Raw genomic sequence first — 27,236 nt, forward strand, 5'->3', positions numbered from 1 at the left:
AGCTGTCCCCTATGTATTACCTTAGGAACTGCATAGTTCCCTGGAGCTTCTGCACAGCTCTGGATTGTGATTAGTGTCAGGTCTTAGACTTGCTGTTTGGTGGAATGGTCTGGTCAATACAGTTCACAGCAGTCATTGAGGGTAAGAGTTTAATGTTAAAAACTTAGGATAAAGATAAAGAGACTGGTCAGCTTGGACATGGGTCACACATGTGCAAGTTTATTTTTTCATTCCACATCAGAAAAGAACATCTGTACAAAATGTCATGCAATATGCAATACATCCAAGCATTATGAACTGGAGAACTTCATATTCTGAATCAAGTAATAGGAAACTTTGGTAACATCTCTGGAGTCAGAATCTTTTTGTTACTAGTTGTCTTCCTTTATGTGACATTATGGTTTCTTTCTTAAAGGCTTCTTACTGTAGATATTTTCTCTAGCCTTTGACAATATTTTCTCTAGTCTTTGATGATTCATACATGATGCATTTTTCTTCTATTTGATTTTTAAAATTTGCTTCTAACTATGGCATATTCATCGTGGGTTATGGTGTCTTCCATGAAGCACATATACCTAATAGATGTATTCACTGCCTAAGCAATGCTGCATCTGTATAAATAGTAACTAGAAAGAATATCTGATATATCAAATTGTGGCACTGGTTTAGTAGATGTTTTTCCACAGCAGATAACTCAATAAGATGTGATCTAATGGTTCAAAAGCTACTAAGTTCCTATGATGCCCAAAATCTGACGTGCTTAAAGGAAGAGATTCTAGTACAGGCCACTTATGATTATGAGTGATTAAGTGGCTACAGACTGATTATGAATATTCCACCTGCTCCCTTAGATATGCAAGTCTGTGGTTCAGTGAACTTCCCAAACTCCCCAACCACAGAACTATTGTGATGTTACAACAGTATCCGAGTTGTTTGGAAGAGCAAATTACATATTTAACAAACCATAATTTATTGTTCTCCAAGAATATTAAAAGTAAGTCATACAGTACAATTTCCCATTGTTCAATAAAGTAAGTCATCCTAATAAAATAAAATATTGGCAAAAGATCAACTAATTTAAAATTCAGTGTGATGTTTTTCTCTCAACATATTGATGTCATATTTCTTGTGCTTTTCAAATGAATGATGACCGGTACAGAAGCATAATATTGCAATGCCATAGTGATCTATTTGAAGCAGCTAACAGTTCCCCTAAGGTTTATGGTGCATTCATGTGATAATGCATGTTTTTCAGAGAAAGTTACATTGCGTGAATTGAAGTTTGTACTGCTTCTGCAAGGACAGTGGTGTATACAACCCTATGGATGTATTGTTTCCAGTAAAGGATAAAATGACATAAATGCTCCCTAAAAAATTATTGACCATTGTACTTATGCCAAAAATATTCTGTCCAGATGGTCTCTTATCCATTCTACATATTTTTGAGGTTAAATCTTCAACAGTAATCGCTACCCCATATTTATCTTATCTGAGCTCAGTGCAAAGACTTCCCCAATTTTAAGAGATCCAAATATTTTTAATAGATTTTCTTATGGTGCAGTCCAACTCCTATTTACGCTGGGCTGAGGGGAGTTGGAAAAGGTGGACCTCTGGCTGAGCCAGCAGAAGTCACTCATCCAGCCTCAGCCAGAGGACCTCTGGAGAAGCCCAGCCTGGGACAAGGGGAGCTGGCAGAAACTGATGAAAGTCCTGAAAAAGGGGTGTTCTGGGGGTGTGATGGGGGAATGACTGAGGGGGGACTTACACTACATCCATGTCGGCTCCCTCCCGCGGTCCTCCATCCTGGTAGCTGGTGTGCCAGGAAAAGGGATGGTGGAAGGAAACGTGCATATTGTTTCCTTCTGTTGTGCCCTGCCAGCATAGGTTGCATCCTCCCCTGTCATCGGCTCCTGGATGGCACTTGGATATGGTGACCCCTTCCACTTCTGCCAACCTCTCCTCTGTTGGATTGCTCTCTTAATGTTTATTTCTTGGAGGAGAATTATTGTAAGTTTTTTTTTCATTGACACAATGTTTTTATAATTTTATTACGTTTCCATACACTAACAGAAGCTAATCTTAAATGATCCATTATTCAGTTAACAATTTTTCTCCTTCCCATCATTATTTTATTTGTTTCACTTACCCTTCTCCCTTTCCTTTTCTTCCCTTCCTTCTTCAACAAACTGTGACCTTTTCCATTTGAAGAGAAAAGAGGGTTAATAACAGCCACCTAGTATTAAGTGGCTAGGTATTCTTTGCCTGCGGGACAGAACTATTGATTATTTCTAACAAGTGTTGACCTTCAGTAGCCTGTACCATAATATATTCTTTTTCTAACAAAACAAAGACTAAAAGTAGTTCCCCATCTGTACCTTATTTTCTTTTCTTTTAAGCAAATGATCCAAAATTGCAGGGCTTTTCTCTTTTTAAAAATATTTCCATATGCTTGTCTACTAAAACATCAACCTCTGTGTTGTCTGTTTTGAGTGGATATCCTGCCCAATCATTGCTCTGAATTGCTTATTTTACTCTGTAACCAATGAATTTTATATTTAAAAAATTCCTGGTATTTTTTTCTTATAGCTTAAATTTGTTTTAAAAGCATCATCTGTGCCCAAGCACGCTCTTGATCCAACTCCAAATAATCCTTTAACAGCTCTTCAAAATAACATACTAAATCTTGTCCTTTAACTTCCTCTTTAGTGCCTCTTTGATATCCGCTTTATGCTCATAATGCTTCTCTATTGTTATCTCATGTAGTCATAACTTTTGTTTATCTTTTTCTGTTTTCAGTAATTCAAGATCTTTTTGACAGTTCTGGACTATAGATTTTTATAGCCTTTTAATTCTGTAATTTTTTACAACATCTCTTTCTTGAATTAGTTTATTTAATCTTTCTTCATTCCCTTTTCATTTCCCCTCATTACTTCCAATTACAATTTTTTTCTGTTAGATATTTCAGTGAACTGTGATTATGGTTCAAATATTTTCTTGTCTAATTTCCTATGTTTTTTATGTTGTTATGTGCCCAGGTGACCTCAGTGGCTAGGAGTGCCTTTTACTAGCTGCGGCTGGTGAGACAGCTGCTGCCGTTTCTGGTCTGGGAAAGCCTGGCCATTGTTGTCCACGCACTGGTAATCTGCAGGCTGGATTACCGTAATGCGCTCTATGTGGGGCTGCCCTTGAGGTTGGTCCGGAAGCTGCAGGTGGTGCAAAATGAGGCGGCGAGACTGCTCACTGGGGCAGGGTATCACCAACATGTCACCCCGCTACTGAAAGAATTGCACTGGCTTCCCATTTGCTACTGGGCCAAGTTAAAAGTTCTAGTCTTGGTGTACAAAGCCCTATACAGCTCAGGACCAGGATACCTGAAAGACTGTCTTATCCCTTACATACCCAGTCAATCACTGCACTCTGCAGGTTAGGGCCTGCTGCAGATACCGTCTTATCAGGAGGTTTGTTCTGTACAATATAGGAAACGGACCTTTAGTGTGGCGGCACCTACCCTGTGGAATTCCCTCCCTTTGAATATTAGACAGGCGCCATCTCTGCTATCTTTTCGATGCCTTTGAAGACTTTTCTTTTTCAACAAGCCTTTTAAGTTGAGAGCTATCCCAGTATTTGTCTGTGTCAGAATTGCTTAATATGTTTTTTAATAATGTTTTAACCCTTTTTAAAAAGTGTTTTTAATGTTTTTAATGCTGTTTTGTCTTAATGTATTTTAAGATTTGTTTTTATGATGTTTTAAAACGTTTTTAGTGCCTTGTTTGCCGCTCTGGGCTCCTGCTGGGAGGAAGGGCGGGATACAAATTAAACAAATAAATAATTTATATTTCTATACTCACAGTCCTGGTGAAGAAAGTCTGGTCCAACTGGAAGTAGAGGCAATAACTAATATAATCTCTTGAGATGGTCATGCATAGTTTGCTAAATAGTCCACATAAGATTAACACAGGGCAGCAATCTTGCAATTGAATTTACTTTTTGAAAGATTGCGGAGAATACAATCTTACATTTATACATGTCAAAGAACTTGGAGGAGTAGGACTATCACAGGAGTCAAATGCACAAACACCAGTCAGAAGGGGACAGAGTCTCCTCTCTCACTTCTTGCTGGGATTTCGGGGAAAAGCAGGAAGTGTGAGGTTTTTTCCCCTGCTTCTTATTTCTTCCAGCACAAAGAGGCTCTGGTGAGGGATGGAGTTGATTAAAAATAATTGCCAATGTTTATGGACCAGTTTAAGAAGAATTTTAAAAAAAATGTTTTTAAGGAGATGTCATCATAAGGTGGCTTCATCCTCAATTTTACGTGATTAAAAAATCCTAGGGAAACGTTAAAATCATATTGAAAAGTCTCTTTACAGGTGAACAAAAGTGGAGGAATGAGTTCTACATGGCAATTATGGAAATACCATATTAATGTATGTCACTCTTTCTTTGCCAGGATGATTGTCTTGTAAAGGTGTGGTATAATATTGATTGCTGGAAATCAGCAGTTGCGCCTCCAGATACAGCACCAGAAACAACCACACAGGAAGTAGGTTTTTCATTTGTTTACTTGGTCCATCCTCGGTCTGTTAATGGGTTTTCGTGGCGAAAGACAAGTAACTACATGCCACGGTGAGCATTCTCAACTGCTTCATGTTTGAATTACTAGAAATTATGAATGCTTTCAGAATTTGCACTCTGCTTTCAAGTTTGAGAAAATATTTTTTAATTAGCCATGACTGGTTAATTATTGGCCTGAATCTAAGCAGATCTTCACTGGCAGTGATCCGAAAATGAATAAGATTATATGTTCATTGACCTGTTAAACTGAAGTCTTTATAACTTGAAGGGAATATCAAAGTGGCTGCAGAGTGATATTTCCTGGAGCCATGTATACCAGGACAGAGAAGGGGAAGAGTGAGGTTAACGCAGTGTAAACATGCTGGTGGAGCCGGTTTGGCGCTCCTGCCAGCAAGCATGCACCTTGCTGATCTCACTGCTGCCTCCTCCTCCATCCCAGTATGTAGCAGCAAATCAGCCAGAGATTGGTGAGGTGTGCAGCACACTCCCACCACACCATCTGCTACTGTATCTAGTGTGGTTCTGAAAAATGCCACAAGTAACATGTGAAATCTCTTCATGAACAAGCCCATCCTCTGACATACTGAAGGTCTGTCATGCAGCACTCTGACAACATTGAAAATTAGTCCCATAACCTTGTTTGACACTAAATGAAAACTATCTTAAGCCACCTGATTACACACAATTGTAGTTAATGTATATACATGTAATATTTGGAGTTGTGTTTGTATTTCTGTCCCCACCAGTATTGCACAAAAAATAACATCAAAATGTACTTGGTTCTAGGAAAACAAAAAGCAGGGACCTAGTACATCCAAGTTCACCATGGTACAAGTTGCCCTAACATGCATCATACTGCTTCAGTAGATGCATAGTAAAGAATTAAGATCATGTCTTGCATTTGAAAATAAAATAAAATGCAGAGTTAATATAGTGACTTCTGCATAATGCTGTTTCTAAGCATTCATCCTCATGCATGTGTAGTCTAAAAGTATTGACTTCCAACCAGAAAAATGTGACCTGTTATAGGATAGGTAACAGAATGTTGTCAGTATTTGAAAGCCCTATCTCTGGGAAGTTGAAAAAAAAACCTTTTTTTCCCCCTAGTGGTGCTGTATGTAACGTGCTGTTAACATGCTGCAAAGATAATATATGTCGTCTCTGGGCAGAGACTTTGTTGCCAAATGATAGTCTGCTGTATGGAGGTGGATACAACCATTGGCCTGAACCAGTGAAGTTAGCTAATAACTTTAAGAGGAATGCTTCTAATAAGGAGAGCATGAAAAATGCTTTAGAGGTAAGAAGATGATTATCTGATGTTGAATAAACCTACCCGATATGAATAATTTCTCTTCATGCTGAAAGCCAGATTAAAATAGTAATCCTAACTATATCGCTGTAACTTTAGTTAGTTTTGCTAATGTGAACTAATGTATTAGGAAGTATGTCTTTGCATAAATACTTCATTTTTTATAAAATATATTGGCTATAGTCATGCACTCCCATTTAGATGAATGCTTCATTTGAAATTGGGCGGAAGATCATTTATGAAAAAGGATTTTTCTGCATTTGAATAATATGTCATACTCTGAACAGTTAAATCTAAGACCCTTTCGTCGAGGGAGAAGAAGATCAATAGCACTTGCACATACTGGATACTTGCCACATCAACAAGATCCTCATGAAGTTCATCGAAACACTCCATTGCAATCAAATGCACTTTGCCACTTTCACATTGCTGCCAGCATCAACCCAGCCACAGGTTATTGTGAATGCAAATTTTTATTATATAAGTGGATGGTACTCATTTTAAAACTCTGCTGCAAAAGGAACATAGTTATACCATTAGAATATGAAGAATTATGATATTAGGCATAGCATAGCTTCAGTTCAAGGCTTTGGCTTCCACTGAAGATGATTAACAGAAGATAATTTATATTAACTGGATCATGTCAATAGCGGCAACATGAATTAGCCAAAAATTAGTTAGGCTGCAATCCAATACATATCCACTCAGCTCTATTGGCTTCAATAAGACTTACTCCCAGGTAAGTGTGTAATGCATTGCAGCCTTAATCTGATTCAAATCGGGGTGGAGCGGGGAAGAGAAATAACACAACTGATCCCCTCTTGCTGAAACTAGGCCATATAATCTATTCAATTTTGCCTGGTAGTAATTAAAAATTCCGAAGTTTTAGATAATATTTCCCTTTTCAAATACCAGGACTTTGACAGGCTACATGGCAAACATCTTTTGAAACTGATAGGACTTGAAGCAGTTGCTTCAAGGTATAAAATTCTGTTATTCAAATAAAAGAAAATCAGAAATCCCAGTGGGCATCCCCCAAATCCTCAGGTGTACTTTAAAGCGTTCTTTGGGTTTCAGCTATGGATCTTTGAGATGTTTATAATCTGCTCTGAAGCATCATGTTTGTGTTACCTTTTGGGAGGGGTGTCTGTGTTTAATTCTGGGTGTGCTTTATTAAAGAAAGCTTTTTAGCTTGATTCTATGTTTTGCTGCAAAGAAGTCTAATTACCGCAACCTCTTATATTTCATTTAAAGGGTTATTGGAGTAATTCACTGCCACTGGAGTTTTGCACAGCAAACTTCTATGGCAAGGGTGGTCTTAGGGTAGTTATATAAGCAAACTTGATAGTCCCATAGACAGCTGTACTATACTAAATAGAGGTAGGGTGATATTATGTCATTGTGGCACAAGTCTCTTCTTGTGTTCCTGCTGTTTATCCTGTGATTCCATGTCTCTGTGTTAATGTCCATCTTCTAATATAGTTAAGCTTGACTGATTAAAAAGAAAATAATTTAAATGTACGTTACTTCCTGATTATAAATTTATTTATTTTTCTTACAGACATTCCTTTGCTCCCTTCTATCATGTCTCTGAGTCTTAATGAAAATGAAGACAAAAGTGGGCCTTTTGTAGTACACTGGCTAAATAATAAAGAATTGCATTTTACCCTATCAATGGAAGTCTTTTTACAGCAGCTTAAAAAGAGTTTTGAGCATATTTCTTCAGAGGCCAGCACTGAAGAATCTAATCAGACAGATATAAAATCTGATGAAGGTAAAGTGCATATTACTGGTTTGCTTGCCTCTCTCTTTTTCGAAAGTGTGTAGAGTTGTTAATCTAATATTTAGTTTGTATGTCTTAACAGATTTTTTTATTTTTATTTTATTTTAATTTGGAGTGTTCACACAGAAATTAAATATACCTTAGGGTTGTTTTCCAGTGCTGTCCATCCATGAGTAGAGTCAGCTTCTTCCTCAACAGGGCTTCATCTTCCTTCCTTTCCCCAGTGCAGCCCTCTACAACAACCCTCCCAAATCTGCTCCGTAGGGTTGAGGGATCTTCTAGAGCTGATTGGGGGCATGTGGAGGGCTACAAGGCTAAAGTCCTGTTGTGTGAGCTGAGGCCTGCTCATGTAGTGTTAGATTCTTCCTCTAACTGGGCTAGAGTTCGTTGTGTGTGCAACTCTTATCCCTTGAAGCTATAAAACCTCTGAATTTTGAATATTTCCTCCAAAGCTTTCTAAATGGGACATTAGTTACCCACAGAGGAAGGAATATATACCTCATGTGGCCATTGCTTTGTTCGAAAAGCCATATACAAAATCTTTAAAACAACACTGTAAGAACTATTGGGAGCACAGTTCAAAACAGAAGGATGTTCTCATGTCATAGCTAACATAATTCAAAAGATTCTTATAGAGGTGAGACTAAACAATCTTGAATTACTCTAAATAGAAAAGTAGTTTATTGGCAGTGGGCTGAACAGAAATTGGGACTCTTGATGGCAGATGTGTTACACTATTTCTATGCCGTCTTTGGCCAAAAAAGGCCCCCAAGACTGCTCACAAAGAATGTGCACAAATACAAAATACAAGTAAAAGAAAAAATACAAGTTACAAAAATTTAAGACAATAAAAACTTAACATTAAAACACACACACACACCTAAAACCCAAATACATTTATCTTTCTAGCAAAGGGCAGTCCCCAGAAATATGTCAGAAAGAGCAGGGGTGAGGGGGCAAGGCATGTGGAAAGCTTGCCCCTTGATGGTCCCAGCAGTCTCACCCCTGCAGCAACACCTCTCAAACACCTTATAAGTAGTTCTTCCTTGTAAGGGTCCAGGCAGAGGGGGCGGGCAAGACAGGTGGAAAACACTTGTGTCCGTGCACACACACACACATGCACCACAATCATTTAGCTGTCTAAAGTGCTTTAAAAATTTGTATGGATCTACAGCTTGTCTTAAGAACTGGTTTCTCCTGTAGCAAGTGAGTGGTTTTTTAAAACTTCTGAATTAGAAAATGTTTTTCTTTCCCAAAGTTGTCTCCTGATCTTTTCTCTCAGGAACTCAAAAGTGCCTTTTTTTTTTAGTTTCGCAAAACTCTGAGGGAAGTTCAGCTAATGTTGGATGACTTCAGGTAAACCAACAAAAGTCACTTCATACCTTATGCTGGTTATACCAGTGTTCTGTATAAGCCATGGACGAAGAGTTGTATGTTTGCAAAAAAGGAGCCTGAGTGGATTTAGCTTCCTGGCACAGATTATTAGGAACATGGATTTCTCTTTCACACTTCACCTTCTAAATTGAGATACTGAACACAGATGTTTGACACGGTGACCACATTCAAAGTTAAGCTTAACTGTGGTTTAAAGGTGAATGTGCAGTGCCTGGTGTACAGGGCAAAAATAGTGGCCACTTTGCTTCTCCTAATCCTACTGCTGCCATGGTATCAGGAGCTAAGCCATGGTTTGGCTTAGCATTACATTTGAACGTGAGGTCATGGTATGTCTTTGCCAAACAAAGGCCAAGCAGTAAGCCAAGGACAAGTTTTGCTTACAGTTCATGGTTTGATTGGAGAGAGACAAATCTTTTTTTAGTTATTTTATTAAGATGTTTATAATAAACATGTAAAAGGACAACAAACAGCAATAAAGATCACTAACATAACCCTGAGGTTTCAGTGTTACATTTCGGGGGGGGGGCAAGCAAGGTGGGAGCAAGGGGATACCAGTATGCAGTCAAAGGGACTCCCACCAGCAATCTTATTGGATAAATCCTTTCCAAGACTGTCTCTGGGTTACAGGTGGTCTAGTGCTCCCAGCCAAATCATTTACAAATGTGAAGAAAGGGAACCATGTTTCTTTGAGGGAGCCCAGTTTGGGATGACCCCTAGCTTGTCAAACCAATTGTTTCAGCTTCTCAGACAGAGCCAGGGACTAGACGGGCATACCAGTTACTCAGCGTAAAGTCTGAGGAAGTTTTCCAAACCCCCTGCAATCATCTTCTGTGCTTCCACAAGCAGGGCAACAAGATCCATATGCATTAATTTGGGTCCCAGTTGTACAAAGAGAAGTGCCAAAGATGGTGATTTGGAAACTGTCTGGTTAATAATTTTTGAGATGCGATCAAACACCAAATCCCAAAAACCTGCTACATAGTAATATTGCCACCACATATGGAAAAGGGATCTCCTTTGTGCACAGCCTCTCCAACAATTGGGAGACATGGTCAGATTCATATAACTTAGACGAGCAGGTGTCACGTGCCACTGATGAACCACCTTAAGTGCAGTTTCCCTTACTGCAGCTGAGATAGTTTTGAAGGGGGGTTTGGTCCAAATAGATTTCCATGCTGCATCAGGTATAGTTTCTCCTTTATCTCCCTGCCATGCCAGTTTAAGCATTTCCAAATCCTTAAAAGAGGTAGAAATTAACATATTATAGAAAAGAGAAATGGTGGAGACGAATTTTGATTAAAACATAACACTAAGCCAAACCTTGGCTTAACTCTCCTTATCACAGCAGGAGTGAAGGGAGGAATAAAACAGTTGCTTCCCCCCCCCCTTTTCACTTGCACACTGCACTTCATCTTTAAACCATAGTAGGGCTTAACTGTGATTTAAAGTGACGTGTGAACCAAGCCAATGTATGGACATGGAGCATGTCTGTTTTAACTTGCTAGAATTGTTTTGAGTTCTAGAAAATGCTCCAAAAAGGCATGTTACTCATAACTCTTAAGTATGGTTTTAATGTGTGAATCGTTTGACAGTATCATTTCTTCCCACCAGAAACTGATGGCAATAGAGAAGATCAGACAGGAAATCAAGAACTTACTGGTGAAAAACAAGTTCCAAATTCAAGCTATGTTCCCTTGTCGTCTTCTGTTGTTGACCATGAGATTGAAGTACAACTATCTGAATGGAATAAAAATGCAGACATGTTGTTTAGTATTCATCCTATGGATGGGTCATTGCTAATATGGCATGTAGATTGGCTAGATGAATACCAACCAGGCATGTTTCGCCAAGTACAGGTACTGTGGCTTTTCTGAATAAAATATTAAGATAGATTTGAGGTGTTTAGCTTGATTCTAATGTTTCTCTTTTCCATTTATGTTTTTAGGTGTCATTTGTTTCAAGGATCCCTGTCGCCTTTCCTGCTGGTGATGCAAATTCACTTTGCAGAAGTATAGTGATGTATGCATGTACCAAGAATGTTGATCTTGCTCTTCAACAAGGCAAACAGAAACAATCTAGCCTTGGACGTTCCTGCTCTATGTTAATCTCTTCAGGCCATAGTAAATCATCTAACAGTTTAAAATTAAGCATCTTCACCCCAAATGTTATGATGATTTCCAAACATGCAGATGGGTCTCTAAACCAATGGCTAGTCAGCTTTGCAGAGGAATCTGCTTTTTCAGTTGTACTCAGTATTTCCCACAAATCACGATATTGTGGTCATCGTTTCCATCTTAATGACTTGGCTTGTCATTCAGTACTTCCATTGCTACTTACAACCTCTCATCATAATGCAATAAGGACACTGGCTGTTGACAGCACAAAAGAGATATGTGACGTTTCACCATCAAGGCTTCAAAATAAAGGCACAGCAACCACATCACAGGATCTCCCTACTGTTTACAGTGAACTCATCCTTTGGAGAGTTGATCCAGTTGGGCCATTATCTTTTTCTGGTGGAGTTTCTGAACTTGCACGAATCAATTCTCTTCATGTGTCTGCCTTTTCAAATGTAGCATGGCTACCTACCCTTATACCTAGTTATTGCCTAGGTAAGTTCTCCCCACCCCTCATAAACAGCTGCAGCACTAGGAGACTGAAGAAGACCTGCCCTGGGAGTGAGTATCTGGCATCTGGGTGCTTGCTACTAGCTCCTTTGGGCTGCTGTCTGTCCAGACAGCTGAAGTCCCTGGTAAGTGCTGCAAGGACTGGGACCCCCTGCCTGGCCCTTGCTCCTGAGAGAGACTGCAGTTAATCTTGCAGCCTCTTGCAACAGCTGCTGGCTGGGCCAGGAGGCATAAAAGCCCAGCTGCACTTGGGTGGCAGGTGTGCCGCCGCCGGGGTCGCCACTGAAGGGGCAACACCAAAGGGAGTTGCCCCTTGGGGAGTCCTTGGGGCAAGGGTGCTACCCCCCTTCTATTTTCCTTGTTTTTTTTTAATGTGTTCTTTGTTAAACCAGTCTAGAGGAGACTGGTGGTGGGGAGGGTGTGTGGTGCATGTGTAGTTCCTGCACAGGGTGGGAGCCTTTGCAGTGAAATGAAGCATAGGAGAAAGTCACCAGATGCCTTCAGAGGGAGAGTCTGTAACTGGCAGCAGGCTGGCCCTCCCTGGGTGTGAGACAGGAGGGGGAGTAGATAGGCCCTGTGTAGAAAAGTTTGAATGGGTGTGACTGTTCCTAATCCTCGCAGAGCTCTACTGGGATAGTTAGCTACGGCAGGCTTTGTTGGTGGGCTCGCGCCCATATTAGGTGTTTAGGAGGAGTCTTAGTACGGAGGAACATGGGTGATGCCACCCCAATTTCAGTGATTACGGGCAGAGGAAATATAGCCATGGGGATGTGGTGAATTACCATAGAAGGCGAAGGCAAGGCTATCTGCTCCTTGTTCCTTGCTGCCACTCCTCTCATGGATGGGTTCCTCGTTGCTCATCTGCTGTGCCCACTGGCCTGTGTGTGGTGTTGTTTAATGCCAGATCAGTACATACTAAGACCACTCTCATCCATGACTTGATTGTGGATGAAGGTGCTGATTTGGTGTGCATTACCGAGACCTGGGTGGGTGAGCTTGGAGGATTTATCTGACCCAACTTTGCCCAGCTGGATACTCCGTGCAGCACCAGCACAGGCTGCAGGGACAAGGGGGGGAGGAGTTGTTGTGGTCTACAGAACTTCCATCTCTGTCACCAGGAAACCACTCTGTCTTGGAGCTGGCTGTGAGGGCCTGCACCTGGTGTTGGGCCGAGGAGACAGCAAACTAGGGTTGTTGCTGGTGTACCGTCCACCCTGCTGCCCGGCAGCTTCTCTGACCGAGCTGGTGGAGGTCATCTCACCTGTGGCGTTGGAGGAGCCCAGAACAATAGTGCTGGGTGATTTCAATGTCCATGCGGAGGCTACCTCTACTGTTCCGGCTCGGGACTTCATGGCCTCCATGATGACCATGGGGCTGTCTCAAGTTGTTACTGGCCCAACACATAGGGCAGGGCATAGCCTCAACTTGTTCTTTGCTCCAGATGAAGGAAGGGGTGGTCTGGGGATAGGGTGTGTGTGGATGTCACCCCATTGTCATGGTCAGATCACTTCCTGTTGAAGTTTAGACTTATGGCTCCGATCCTTCCCTGCAGGGGTGGTGGACAGATTAAGATGTTCCGCCCCTGGAGCCTAATGGAATCCACTGGGTTCCTGAATGCCCTGTGGGAGTTCTCAGTAGACAGAGCAGGTGACCCTGTTGAAGCCCTTGTCACACTGTGGAACAGCGAAGCATGTGGACAAGGTGCTTGCGATGATGCAGCCAGCAACGTGTCCTCTTGACCCTTGCCCTTCTTGGCTTATTAAACCTTGCCGAGAGGGTCTGACCGAGTGGATCCAGGTTGTGGTCAATGCATCATTGCAGGAGGGAGTGGTTCCAGCCACCTTGAAAGAGGCGGTGATCCGACCACTCCTGAAAACCCCACCCTGGACCCATTGGTTTATGACAACTACTGACCAGTCACAAATACCCCCCTTTTAGGGAAGGTGATTGAGAGGGTTGTGGCGCAGCAACTACAAGTACTCTTGGATGAAACAGAGTATCTTGACCCATCCCAGTCTGGGTTCAGGCTTGGTTATGGGACTGAATCGGCCTTGGTCGCCCTGATGGATGACCTTTATTGGGAGAAGGACAGGGGGAGTGCGACCCTGTTATTCTTATTTGATCTCTCAGCAGCTTTTGATACCGTTGGCCATGGTATCCTTCTGAGCCGACTTGGTGAACTGGGTATTGGAGGCACTGTTTTACCGTGGTTCTGATCCTATCTCCAAGGTTGCTCTCAGAGAATAGCATTGGGTGACTGTCTTTCAGACCCTTGGCAGTTGTGCTGTGGGTTGCCGCAGGGTACCATCTTGTCCCCCATGCTGTTTAACATCTGTATGATGTAGGTGCCATCTCTGCTATCTTTTCGGCGCCTTTTGAAGACTTTCCTCTTTCAACAAGCCTTTTAGGTTGAGACCTATCCCGGTCTGCGTCTGTGTTAGAATTGCTTAATATATTTTTTAATAATGCTTTTAACCCTTTTTAAAAGTTTTTTGAAATGTTTTTAACGCTGCTTTGTTTCAATGTATTTTAAGATCTGTTTTTATGATGTTTTAAAGTGGGCTCCTGCTGGGAGGAAGGGCGGGATACAAATTAAATAATAAATAAATAAGAAATCTGAAGGTTGCAGCATCACCACAACTCATAATAATATCTGAATAAAAATTGTGTGTAAATGTATTGGCTTTGTTCTTTTCATTTAAATTGCACTGTTCATAATTGCCTTTAGGTGCATACTGTAATTCACCAAGTGCTTGCTTTGTTGCAAGTGATGGACAATATTTGAGACTTTATCAAGCTATAATAGATGCCAAAAAGCTTCTCTGTGAACTATCAAATCCAGGAATTTCTGTAAGTAAAGGCCAATGGGATTGTTCATTACCTAATTTCTAGCAAAAAGATCACAGGACTAAGACCACCACCAGTATCCCTGCCACTGCTGCTCTGCTCAGATTCATAGTCCTGCTGGATAGCAGCCACATGCATCAGGTCTAGTTTGCCCTGAAGTTTATAAGTGATGACTAATTTTTTCCATATTTAATTTATCTTTGGTCCTGAAAATATATAGCACTTTTGGTTCTTTTGAGCACTGCTTAGATGAAGGATAGGTAATCTGTGGCTCTCTAAATATTGTTGGAATCCAGCACCCATCAATCCTAGCTGGTGTGTTATGTCCAGTGATCAGGAATGATGGGAGTTGGAATCACACAACATCTGCAGGGCCACAGGTTTCCCATCCCTGACTCAGATTTTTTTAAAACAACAACAACAAAACTTCAGCGTATTCAGTTTTGTTAACATAAGTAGTTCACCAATAAATTAAAAAATCAGTAAATCCCCTCTTTCGTGGAGCAGGGTGTGTAGGGGTAGCAGAGAAAGTAGAAACACCTTCCCTGTAAAATTCCAACCAATTACATTAAGATTCAGATAATGGTTTATGAAATACGAGATGATTAAAATGAATTTTACAATTTCAAAAATTGTAACTACTGGCCTTTACATCTCTACAGAAATACGTTGGTGAAGTTTTTAACATCATAAGTCAACAATCTACAGCTAGACCAGGATGCATTGTAGAGCTGAATTCCATTACAGAGCTGGTAAGGCTTTTGCAATTTTGGGGTGGAAATATAATTGTTTTACCTTAAGCTAGAAACAATATGTTCTTCAACAAATCTAGCAAAATATTTTGTTCTCTCCCTGGATGATAGGACATTGCAAGACCTTCAAGGTTAACCCTTTGCAGTGGATGGCAGGCTTGGTCCAATCATGATGTTTCCTTCCGTGAGAAGCAGAGGTGTCAGCCTTGCAAAGCCAGACAGGGCCAGTGTGTAAGAGCACAGAAACAATTGCAGTGCCCAACAGAGCTCAGCCAATAGTCTTGGCTAAGCAGTGTTGGACTCTGCAGTTGTTTCTTTCTCTCTCTCTCTCTCTCCCTCTCCGTGTCTGTGTGTGTGTGTGTGTGTCTCACTCACTCATACACACACATACACACACACACTTGATTTTCTCCCATCTGATAGAGATGGGGAGTGGGTTCACAAGGTGGATTTCTTGTTTATTTTTTGTTGCTAACTCTCCTTCTTACCACTGAATTGGGCACAAGCACACTACTTCCTACCCCTTGGAACCATCCAAGAAATCACAGTACCCTAATCAGGTTTGATGAGTTTCCCAGGCACTGGCAACAGGGCTAGTGGAAACTGGAGTCTGTTTACCTCCCTAACTGGGTTGGGGCTGTTCAGTGGTGTGAGCTGCCTACTAGTGTAAGTAGATTCCCAGTACCCCACCGTTCTCCACCCCAGGTCTGGGGATGCCAGTGACCAGATGCTATTACAAGTAAAGTTGTTGCAGCCTTCATCTAATTGGTGGTTGAGGGAGGCTTTTACACAACTTGGGAAGTTGCAAAGAGGAGAAGGAGCTTGCAGTGATGCTGGGGAAAGCCTCTTGTGAGTCATTCTCTCCAGACACTTGGTGGCCCAGGGACGAGCCATGCAGAGTGGCCTGTGTCATCTATCCTTGTGACTCCTGACCTTAGTGGGGAACAAGCCAGCACCATTTTTCTCTAATGGCAGCAACAGTTCATCATCCAAGAGGTTTGGGCACTGTATCCCTCTAGATGAGGAGAGCTTTGTTGCCATTCCTGCTTTTTATTCTAAGGCTTTGGGGGGGGCACAAAGGAAATAAAAGGAGGTATTATTACATAGTGGGGCAGGTCACATCATAGGACCGAGAGAACCTGCAGGTTTCCCTCTTCTAGTTCCTCTTCACATAGGTTCTCTTCTTCCCCCAAATTCTCCGTCAACCTCTCAGGAGTAGTAACCTCCCCCAGTGAATACATCTAACAAAATATTGCACATTTTCAACATTTTCTATTTGAAACTATTTAATATTAATTTAGGTGGAGTGTTGTATTTAAATATGTGTTTCTTTAATTTAGCATGGTGGGAAAATGCAGTTACTTCATGTTTTTCAAGAAGATTTCATTCTGAATAACCATGAGAATAGAGTGTCTGAAAAAAACACCATGTTACCGGACTCTGGTAAAGCATGTATATATTTAGTAAATTCTGAATATAATGAAATTACGATTGTGTAATAAGCAGTTTGTGTGATTTGTAACATTCCATTTCAATCATTGAGTAACCTGGGTTTTACTAAAATATGAAACCTAAAGCAATTATTGTATTTTAGATTGAAGTAAAGAAATGGGATTCCTGTCCAATAAGCAACAGGCTTACACTAACATACTGTTAACCTTTTAGAGACAAATAAAACGTGCCCTTTTGTGTTGGTTGGCATGGGAAATGTTTGACAGATATGCCTTGTGGATAGGAACATCTGTAGGACTATTACGCTTTTAAAAACTAAAAAAGGATTTTAGGAAATAATATAAAGACTAATTATATATTAGGTATGTTTTTCAAAAAACATTTAGGATTGGTGGTACCTATAGTCTGGTATGGTAACAATCACTTCAGAACTCTGTCACTTCATTCTCATCTCACTCTGATGCATGTATAAACCAAGTCTAGTACAGACTTCAGTCTAGAAAAGCATAAGCTAAAGATCTGAACACATGGTCTTCTTGTACAGAAACTACTATTCAACAACATGCCACGGCATGTGTAATAATTTATATATGCACAAAGGGAATCACTGGATCCTTGTGTTTAGAGTTGCATCTAGTTTAGTCCTTATTTCCAAGAAAATATGCATAATTAGAAACCATATCAGTTTAAAGTAAACAATAACAACAGGAGCAAGGGCATTTTCAACAGAACCGCAGGGAAGAGGAGGCTTAAATCTTCCCTAGCCAAGATCCCAATGAAATAATCTTTCCCATGTATGGCCTAAGGGGGGGGGAAGCTCCCAGTGTTACAAGTGGGAGCTTTTTTCTCAGAGCTAATATCCAGTTTAAGTGTGTGTGTGTGATGTTAATTAGAACTGGGCTGGGTAAAAGTTAAATCTCCCCTGCTTGCACACTGCGGTCTGAATGAAAATCACCCATATTCTTGCTGTTAATTTTAAAAAGAACCATTTCCCCCCCCTAATTACATGCTTAATGTCATGTGTAGTTTGGGTCTTAGCCCCACTGAAATCAGTATGACTTATTCTGAACTAGGTGTGCATAGAATTGTGGCCTAAGGCTACAGTCTTATGCACTCTTATGAGGGAATAAATCCCATTGAAATTGGTGGGACTTCTGAGCAAACATGCTACAGTGTCTAGGTTGTCAAATTTGTGTGTGAATGGCCACTGTTAATAACATCATGAACACCGTCTTGTACTTTTCTGCACTCCATTTCCTCCCTTCCTTCCTTCACTGTTTACCATTCCCTTCCCACGCCACCATCCCAAACGTATATATGTACCAGCACTTCAGGGTAACATTTCATGCATCTGATATAGTGGACCAGAGTCCATGGAAGCTTATGCCATAATTACATTTGTTAGCTTTTAAGGAACCTTTTAAATACAAACTGTTTTTTATCCATATGATTGTACTTCATGTATATAAGTTTAATGCATATCATGGAACAGAGGGACTAAGATTATACAGTCAGTTAACAACTGCTCAAACTATGTTGTACTGAAAACTTAAACTATTTGCTTTTTTGCAGGCTATCAGAAAAATGGATTTTCTGAAAAATTCTATTTAATTGTAATTGAATATACTCAAAACTGCTCAGTGTTACATATGTGGAAATTACATTTGAAGTCCATTCCAGTTTCAGTGGGTAGGTTATTAATATTTGTAATGTAAATTTTATGGTTATAAAACACATTTATTTCTTGGATGCTTGCTTACATGTTTAATGATAGGGTTTAGTATTTTAATTATTATTGCAATGCCATCATTCTATAACATGCTTATTCTTTTTCATATGTTCATGACTATGGGATTTTTTTGTCCTTGCCTCAGAATTTGGTCTGGGGGCATTTTTAACAGAAAATGGCCCAGTTTTCACATCACATTAAACCATAATTTAAAATAAACAATCATTGAATATGAACGAACAGTGTTCTAGTGAACACTGCTCAGACGTTTCTACAATGCTCCTTCTCCGCTGCTGCACCACAGACAAACCATTATTTATTTGGAAGGGAAAAATGAGCCTGGGTTTGGATGACATGCCGAGCCAGACTCTAGAGCCTGTTTTGTTTCTCTAGAGCCTGTTTTGTCTTCAACCTGGCAGTAGCAAGGGAGGAGTGCCCTGGGAATTTTTGTGACGTGAACCAGGCCAATATTTAAAAAAAGGTTTTTTTAACTTTGCTATCTCTTTGTGCCTGCCTAAGAAGCAGTGTGTAGTATCCAGCTAAAGTTACACATTTATATCCCTTTAATTTTGAGGCAATTAAGCAGATGATTAACACTGTATCGAAACTAATGGTACTCAAAAGTGCATAACTTTGGCTGAAACATGTCCAATCTTTGAACAGAGCCTAATATAAAAAAGAACCTTAACATGCTTAATAATGCTAATTTAATCAAAGCAGGTATGACAGTTTGCCTTGTTGTGACTAATTTAATGCAAGATACTGTATCGTAGACAGCATAACATTTTCAGTGCAAGAAATACTTTACAGTTTTAAAACATTTATCTTCAGACTATCATGTGAGGTATGTTGTTCTGAAACAACAACTTCCCTGAGGTCACCAGTTTCCCATATCTGAAAGAAGCACTCTCAACAGTACCACTTCATCATTTGATATTATTACTAGATGCAACTTTGCAGAATCAAGCTCACTGTCTCCGTGGTTTGCCTATGATGTTAAAGTAAACAGTTAGCCATACTGGGAAGCTTAAGGAGGTAGAATGTTACTGTTGTTCCTTGCCAATGTATTTCAGTAATAAAAAAGTAGGATACAGACTAGTACATTGTTAAACAGTTTTAATAGTTTAATCTTATGACTTCCTTTATCAACAGAGTGTTGTTCATGTTGGCTGTCACATGACCCCTAACTCAAACATATTAAACCAGTTGAAGGAATATAGGTCAGCATAAGTGCCATGATTGGGCTACGTTTTTATAAAACTTCTTTTATAGTACTGATTAGTAAAATGCCCATTTTCTTTAGATGACAAAATCAACTCCAAGGCATCTGAAGCAACATCACAAGAAGAGTTTTACTCTTCTCCAGATCAAGACAAGCTCCAATGTTCCTTTACCCAGAAATTTCAAGCGTGCAGAGAGAACCTTCTAAGTACCAGCCAACTTACTCTCTCTTCAGAAATGGTCTATAGTCAAGAACTGAATTTACCAGGAGGAGTAGAGATAATAAGTATTAAACCATCAGCAGGTTTGTAACTTTTGAAAAAGTATACGTTGGGGGATTTATTGGATTTATTTGTACTTCCTAACATTATCCTATCCATGTTTTCATCATGTCTTAATAATTTGAAATCATGTGATTGTTTGATTTACACAGCAAGAATAGATCTAAAGATCTGAATACTAAAATTAGTTTTAAAATCGTACCATGAATTATAGCAAACACTGAAATGCAGGATATGCAGAATTTTTTTGTAGGCAGATATTCTTAATTTATGAAAAAATCAGCTTGGAAATCTGTGTATTTTTAGTATTGTTACTGTTTATTGAACTTGTTGATCACCTAATACTGACCGCCTCTAGGTGATTTATAATACAGTTTTTTTTAAAAAAATGGTATCCTTAGGGGGTTTTTTTCTCCTTAATTTTAGGTCATCTGAGTTCTTCTTCCATTTATCCAGTCTGTCGCGCTCCTTATCTTCTTGCAACTTTATGCTCAGATGGTAAGGTTAGGTTTTGGAGGTGTAGCATATCAATGGAGCCAGGTGTAACTTATGTACCAGAGAGTACTACAAACAGTGGTATGTATATATGGGACGAATGGCCATTACTTATAGAAGATGGACTTCTTAGCAGCAATGCTCTTAATGTTCCAGGCCGGCCTCTTGAAATTAGCTGTGCACATACAAATCGTTTAGCTGTGGCATATAAGCGAACACCACCTAAAAACAGTCGGTCTTCTCAAGACTTTTTGGTGACTGTTGGAGTTTTTGAATGTGAATCTACAGGAGGCTCTTGTTGGATCTTGGAACAAACACTTCACTTAGATGAACTAAACCCAATGTTGGATTCTTTGGATGTTGACATTAATTCAGCGGTAGATGAGAATCTAACACCTAGAACAAATCGTTTGGTTCAGTTAGACTGGATGTCTAGGGAAGATGGCTCACATATCTTAACAGTAGGTATTGGGTCAAAGTTCTACATGTTTGGTCAGCTGTCTGGAAAGATGCAAGAACAAAGTGGTAAGGAGGTGCTTGTACTTCCAGTGTGGGAAAATGCTAAAATATCATGCTCTTCTAGATTTATATTGTTAAGATGTGTGGATTTAGTTTCATCAGTAGAAGGCTCGCCCCCTTTACCCGTTTCTTTATCTTGGGTTCGTGATGGCATCCTTGTAGTTGGGATGGATTGTGAAATGCATGTTTATTCTCAGTGGCAGCCCCCTACAAAGCAAGAGCCCATTACTCTAGACTCTTACAGTGGGAGTACACCATCCGTAATAAGCTTAATGAAACAAAGCCAGTCATCTGGTGTTCACCCACCAAAGCGAACATTAACCAGATCCATGACAAGTCTTGCACAGAAACTTAGTGGAAAACGAACTGTATATGATCTATCCCTAGAGATGGAAGATTCTGGTCTCTTTGAAGCAGCTCATACATTATGCCCTACATTACCTCAGTACCATCCTCTTCAGCTTTTGGAACTCATGGATCTAGGAAAAGTGCGTAGAGCAAAAGCAATCCTCTCTCATCTTGTTAAATGCATTGCTGGAGAAGTTATTGCCATAGATGATTCCTACCATGAAAAGCGGTACCGTTCTCTCTCAATCTGTGCTAGTGGGAGCAGTACACGGGATCCAATGACGTTTAGCAGATGTACAGTTACAGACTATACAGAAATAGACTCTGTTCCACCACTTCCTTTATATGCATTGCTTGCTGCAGATGAGGAATGCTCATATACTTGTACAGAGAAATCTAATAACCAAAGAACCTTTAAGAAATATGATGTGGCAGATGAAAATTATGAAGATCTTTTTCAGAATTCCAGTCTACATACAGATGATCTCACTATGTTTGAAGTAGATGAAGAAGATAAAAAACCAAAAGTTATTGATCTTTCTCAGTACAGTCCAACTTACTTTGGACCAGAGCATGCCCAAGTTCTTTCTCAACACTTGCTTCACTCAAGCTTACCAGGTCTCACTGGGATGGAACAGATGTCATTGATGGCCTTGGTTGATACAATTGCCATTACCAGTACTGACATAGGCGAAAGCAGAGACAAAAGCAAAGGTACGCTTTCTTATGATGTGTTTATAATCTTCAGCTTCTCAAAACTGTTTCAGATTTTTTTATATATGTACTTGTTTAGATGCTAATGTGACAATCCATAGTTGAACCAAAGCTTTAGAAATCCATTGATGTTCATTTGCCAGTGGAATAGACACCACTGGCAGAGTGGATTCCTCCTCCCTCTGTGTTTCTCCAAGATCAGTTATGGGGTTTTGGGGGAGCCCCCTGGAGCAGATCTGGGGGCATGTAGAGGGCTGCAGGGGAAGTAGAGGAAGGTAAAATCCAGTTGTGTAAGTGTGCTTGTGCAATGTTGGGTGTTGCTCTTAGGCTGAAATCTTATGAACACTTTCCTGGAATACTATGGAACTTGGTTCTGAGTAAGTATGTTTCGATTGCATTTTTAAGACAGGCTAATACTTCTAAAATTCATTAGATAGTGTTGCTAGTAGTCACAGAGTATATCTGTTAATTATGAAAAGGTTTTGGGGTCTATGAAATTTGATGACCCAAAGTTAGCTGAATCTTACTCCAGGGATGTCGTAGAAAGCATTTAATTTGATTGAAGTATGCAGTGATTTAGCATCATATTGGAATGTGGTTCAGTTATGGCACTCCATGTAAGCTTCAGCTCTTTATCAACCTTGTACACTTATTTGTTGTGCAGGTATTCATTTTTTATTTGTCAGGGCTTATAGATGGTTGGTTGATTTCAGAAGATGGCTGCCACTGGAACTCCTGGTCAAGCATGTTGCATAACAGCTGCTCTCTGAGGAGGTGCCTCACTCTATGTATCAAATAGAGCAGCTATAGCTTTTGCTTTGGTTCTTGGTACTTAGAAATGAGGAAGGGAGAGAGTCACTCAGCTACCTACTGTTGTTCCTGGACTGTACAGTAGTAAATGTCTTATGCTGCAGTGGTGATAGTCCAACCTTCAGCTCCTTAGTTGAAGAATATATTTCTTCTTGATGTTATATATAACACAAATATGCACTGAAAAATAGCAACATCTAATTATGTAGGATTTTAACTGTACCTGTTGCCTAGTAGCATATTAATGAATACTGTAACGTTACACAATATTCATTCCCAAGAGTACTTGACTAAATCAGTTTTTACTGCACACACTTAGTTTAGCTCAATTTAGATTTTTTCCATTGTGAAATTTTCCAACCAAGTGTTCTTAATACAATTTAAATAATGTAAAATAAGATGATAGAAAGAATGAAGTGATATGATTTTCTTTGGAGAATTAAATTATATAAACTGAACTTTTATTCATAGGAGGAGAAACACTTGACGAATGTGGTTTAAAATTTCTTTTGGCTGTCCGTCTTCACTCTTTTATGACAACTTCACTGCCACCAGTTCACAGAGCCCAGCTCCTTCACCAAGGTAATGCTCATCCCTCTGTCTTTATGAATTTTATATGGTGTTGGGCAACATTTTTTAGTTGATCATAGTCGCGGATAGGATTTTTTAGGAAATGTGAGCTTCTGGGATTAGGAAGATCTGGCATTGTGCTGATGTAGTCTTACAAAGTTTTCCACTGAGCAGCTGCATTTCCTTTATGTGATTAGGCAACTTGGGTTTTGAACAGTGATTGTTTTGGTTTTGGGCTGGGCTCATCATGTAAGGCAGAAGTGCATAACCTCAGATCCAGAGGCCAAATGCAATCCCCTAGGCCTCTCTGTTTGGCCCCATGGGATTCTCCCTAGGTTATCCACCCACTTCAGTCCACTGCTTCTGCTCCACATTCTTGTCAACTAGAATGGGTTTTTGAATTGTACACCTGGATGGAGATATGTGGTCTGACTTAGGGGTGGCTAAAATATAGCCTACTCCACAAAGATAAGAGTTGCTTTTATTGCTTCATCTACTTTTGCCTCTGGCCCCACCCACCACTGGCATGTGGCCCTGGGAAGGTTGACCACAATGCAACATGGCCCTCAGGCTGAAAAAGTTCCCCACTCCTGACATAAGACTTAAGAGGGCTTCATAGAGATTGGGTATTTCTGTGCTTACTCTAACAGCTAATCAAATACCCACATAGTATATTTAATGACTTATAAATCTGATGTGCCCATTTATGAGAAGTTAAGTTACACATCCAAATTATAATCGGTGATGTGGGTTCTTAGATGTTATCCCGTGGTCTCCAAAGCCTTTCAAAACATTTACTACAAGAAACAAAAACCTAAGCATTTAACAGGTCAGCATATTGTAAACTAAATAGCTGTAAATATATCCTCTTTTTCAATAATTCAGGTTTATCTTCTAGTCATTTTGCCTGGGCATTTCATTCAGTAGCAGGAGAAGAACTGCTAAGCATGCTGCCTGCAATGCAAAAAGGTGATCCAACTTGGTCAGAACTCAGAGCTATGGGTATAGGATGGTGGGTTCGAAATACCCATAGTTTGCGCAGATGCATTGAAAAGGTAAATGCCATTTCTAAATATACTGGTTTATAACAGATTATTTCTACAGTCCTCATTCAGCTATAGTAGAGTTGATTTTGGAAAGATTTTTAAGAAAATAGAAAGAAAGCTCTCTGTATGGGTAACAGTATGGATAAAGAATACATGTACTTCTTTTATATTTCACCTTTTTTAAAGAGAAAAAGTGAAATAGTTAAGAAAAGAAACATAAAAGACAAAGGAGTCAATATAGGCAAATGGAAAGGAGGCTCTCTCACTCTTCCTTTCCTGCTGAGTGGCTGGCCATTGATAGTCTAAGAGGACAGGGTTGTGACATCAACCAAGCTAATGAAAGGGGCTTTGTACTCTCACAATTCCCTGCTAAACTGGGGATGGGGAACTGGATCCACTGGTGAGCTGCATCCAGAACTTTAGATAGGTGGGTGGAGTACATGTCAGTCACCTAGCATGGTATGATTCCACTTCAAAGGTGATTGGGTTGTGAGCGCGCTCACAAGTGTGCTCACAAGTCTTCCCTTCTACTGTAATTTAAACTGGGGCTGCAAAAAAAGAATTTTTGCAACTGTGTTTTGAATTCAAGCCACATCTGCAAAGATACCTGCTGAAAAGTGGGGCTTGTATTTGGCACAGACTTTAAATCCATGGAAATGCCTTGTATCAGTACTTTCAGAAAAAAAGGAATAATGAGAATGTGAAAGTAACACCTCAAAATATGAAAATAATAGTTATGTTTGGAAGGCAACGCATGTATACTCACATGCTATAAGTGAAAGACCAGGAGAAGGCCTTGAGCTCAGCTGCTCCCTCTTTAAAAAGGGATTAATCTTCTAGTGTGAGGGAAGATTCCATATTGCAAACAACCATGGATTGTGTAGTTCAGTTATTCCATACAGTGAGGAAACTGGGAAACGTAAGTATGAGAATCTTAGCCTGCTCCTAGTCTCTCCCCCTGGACAATTCCAAGGGGGGGGGAAAGTAACTTAAGAATCTCAGTGAAACAAAATTTATTGGACAGAATCCATTGTTGCCACTCATGCAATAGGACTTCTTTCCTCCTCCTCTACAGCCCCTGTGTACTCCAAAAATCTACTCTGGAAGTTCTCTCAATCCTACAGAACAGATTTTGAAAGTGCATGAGGGACTGCAGGAAAGGAGGTGAAGTCAGATTGCAGAAACAAAAGATTTTGTTCATAGATGGACAGTGTTGGGTACAACTCATTAATGCTAATTAACCATATTCATTGTACTACATGCGTTAGGTTTGATTTTTTCTAGTTGGAAGACATCATTGTAGGAATTTAAACTAATTTTAGTAAGTAAGCTCATATTGTCTTTTTAAAAAAGCATCAGTGTCCTGTCCACCAAGTATGATGTACTCAGTAAGTTTAATGTAATTACAAGATGCAGCTTACCAGGGCTGGCCCCAGGCATGCCGGGGCCCTTGGGCACCAGCCTGCACTAGGCTCCAGTGCTTCCCTTCTGCGATTCATGACAGGATTGGTACCGCAGATCGCAGGGTGGGAGCTCCCAAGCCGCCTGCCACTCCCCCGCTCTACTTACCTTTCTCTGTGCTGTTTTTTCAGTTGTGCGCACTGCATGTGCAGGGTTGCCATCAATGAAGATGGCGGCAAAGGTTTCCCTATGGGGCTGAAGCCTCTGCCGCCATCTTGGTTGATAGCATGCATGCGTGCTACATGCGCACATTGCTGCCATCAACCAAGGTGGCGCCACGGCAGGAGCTTCAGCCCCTTAGGGAAACTTCGGCCACCATCTTGATTGATGGCAACCCTGTACACACAGTGCGCGTAGCTGCAAAAAACAGCAGAGAGAAAGGTAGGTGAAGTGGGGGGATGGTGGGCGGCTTGGAAGCTCCTGTCCTGCGATCTGCTGCAGCAATCCTGCTCTAGATTGCGGAAGGGGAGCACAGGGGCCCTCAGCCAGGGCCAAACCTGGCCGCCGTTTAGATCCGGCCCTGCAGCTTACCATTACTGGTTTTCAAAGTTGCCTAGCCTTGAGGCAGATAAGCAGCATTTTATTTTACTGATGATTATGGCATGCTATATAATGCATGTGTAGTAATGAACAGCATTGGCAAGACTTTTTTCTGTCCATTAAATCTAAGACAACCGAAAATATCTTTTCTCAACTACTTAATGCTTGCAGACATCTGTATGAAAATATATGAAATCTATAATGATTAGGTACACCGTTATCTTTACAGGTCGCTAAAGCAGCCTTTCAAAGAAACAATGACCCATTAGATGCAGCCATTTTTTACCTTGCAATGAAAAAGAAGGCTGTGATTTGGGGATTATACAGGTACAGTTGTGTAATAGGATTTAATTCAGTACATACGGACAGTTAACTTTGCTGCAATTTACTTTTTTTACTATCAATTTTTGAAACTTATATAATTTCAAATAGCTATTCATTACTGATGTCATAGAGTGAGCATATCTGGTCTCTTCAGTGTTTGTGCCAGTAGCATTATAAATGCCAACCTGAAAGCAGGAAAGGAGTCAAATGCAGGTGCCAGCAATTGTATGGGGTATCACAGAACTTTAATTATGGTGGCCCAAAAAGTGAAATATTTTTTCCAGTTCTGCCTACAAGGCATTGAGAAAGGTGCAGTTCTACCCAACCTGAAGATGGTTGTAGTATTGACAACGTTTCTCTGGACCTTACTGTGTGGCGTAATCTCTGATCAATCTTAGTGTGGACAAGAATTCCTGTTTGACACCGTAGCTGTTCGTTCAA

At 40.3% G+C, this 27,236-nt stretch overlaps 1 protein-coding gene across 4 annotated transcripts in view; it reads left to right on the top strand.

The window, feature by feature from the left end:
• DMXL1 (Dmx like 1) overlaps positions 1 to 27,236 on the top strand; it is a 144,252-nt gene that overhangs the window by 28,580 nt on the left and 88,436 nt on the right. For all 4 annotated transcript variants that reach the window (XM_061624653.1, XM_061624628.1, XM_061624644.1 and 1 more), the window contains exons 7-21: positions 4,448 to 4,623; positions 5,680 to 5,869; positions 6,169 to 6,334; positions 7,443 to 7,655; positions 10,671 to 10,915; positions 11,005 to 11,671; positions 14,415 to 14,536; positions 15,196 to 15,285; positions 16,626 to 16,728; positions 18,310 to 18,426; positions 19,770 to 19,991; positions 20,395 to 22,044; positions 23,326 to 23,436; positions 24,310 to 24,479; positions 26,701 to 26,798. In XM_061624653.1, coding sequence (XP_061480637.1) covers positions 4,448 to 4,623; positions 5,680 to 5,869; positions 6,169 to 6,334; positions 7,443 to 7,655; positions 10,671 to 10,915; positions 11,005 to 11,671; positions 14,415 to 14,536; positions 15,196 to 15,285; positions 16,626 to 16,728; positions 18,310 to 18,426; positions 19,770 to 19,991; positions 20,395 to 22,044; positions 23,326 to 23,436; positions 24,310 to 24,479; positions 26,701 to 26,798 — 4,340 coding nt within the window. The remainder of the gene's footprint in view (positions 1 to 4,447; positions 4,624 to 5,679; positions 5,870 to 6,168; positions 6,335 to 7,442; positions 7,656 to 10,670; positions 10,916 to 11,004; positions 11,672 to 14,414; positions 14,537 to 15,195; positions 15,286 to 16,625; positions 16,729 to 18,309; positions 18,427 to 19,769; positions 19,992 to 20,394; positions 22,045 to 23,325; positions 23,437 to 24,309; positions 24,480 to 26,700; positions 26,799 to 27,236) is intronic.

The sequence above is a fragment of the Rhineura floridana genome, chromosome 1 (genome assembly GCF_030035675.1).
Source record: "Rhineura floridana isolate rRhiFlo1 chromosome 1, rRhiFlo1.hap2, whole genome shotgun sequence".
Lineage (NCBI taxonomy): Eukaryota > Metazoa > Chordata > Lepidosauria > Squamata > Rhineuridae > Rhineura > Rhineura floridana.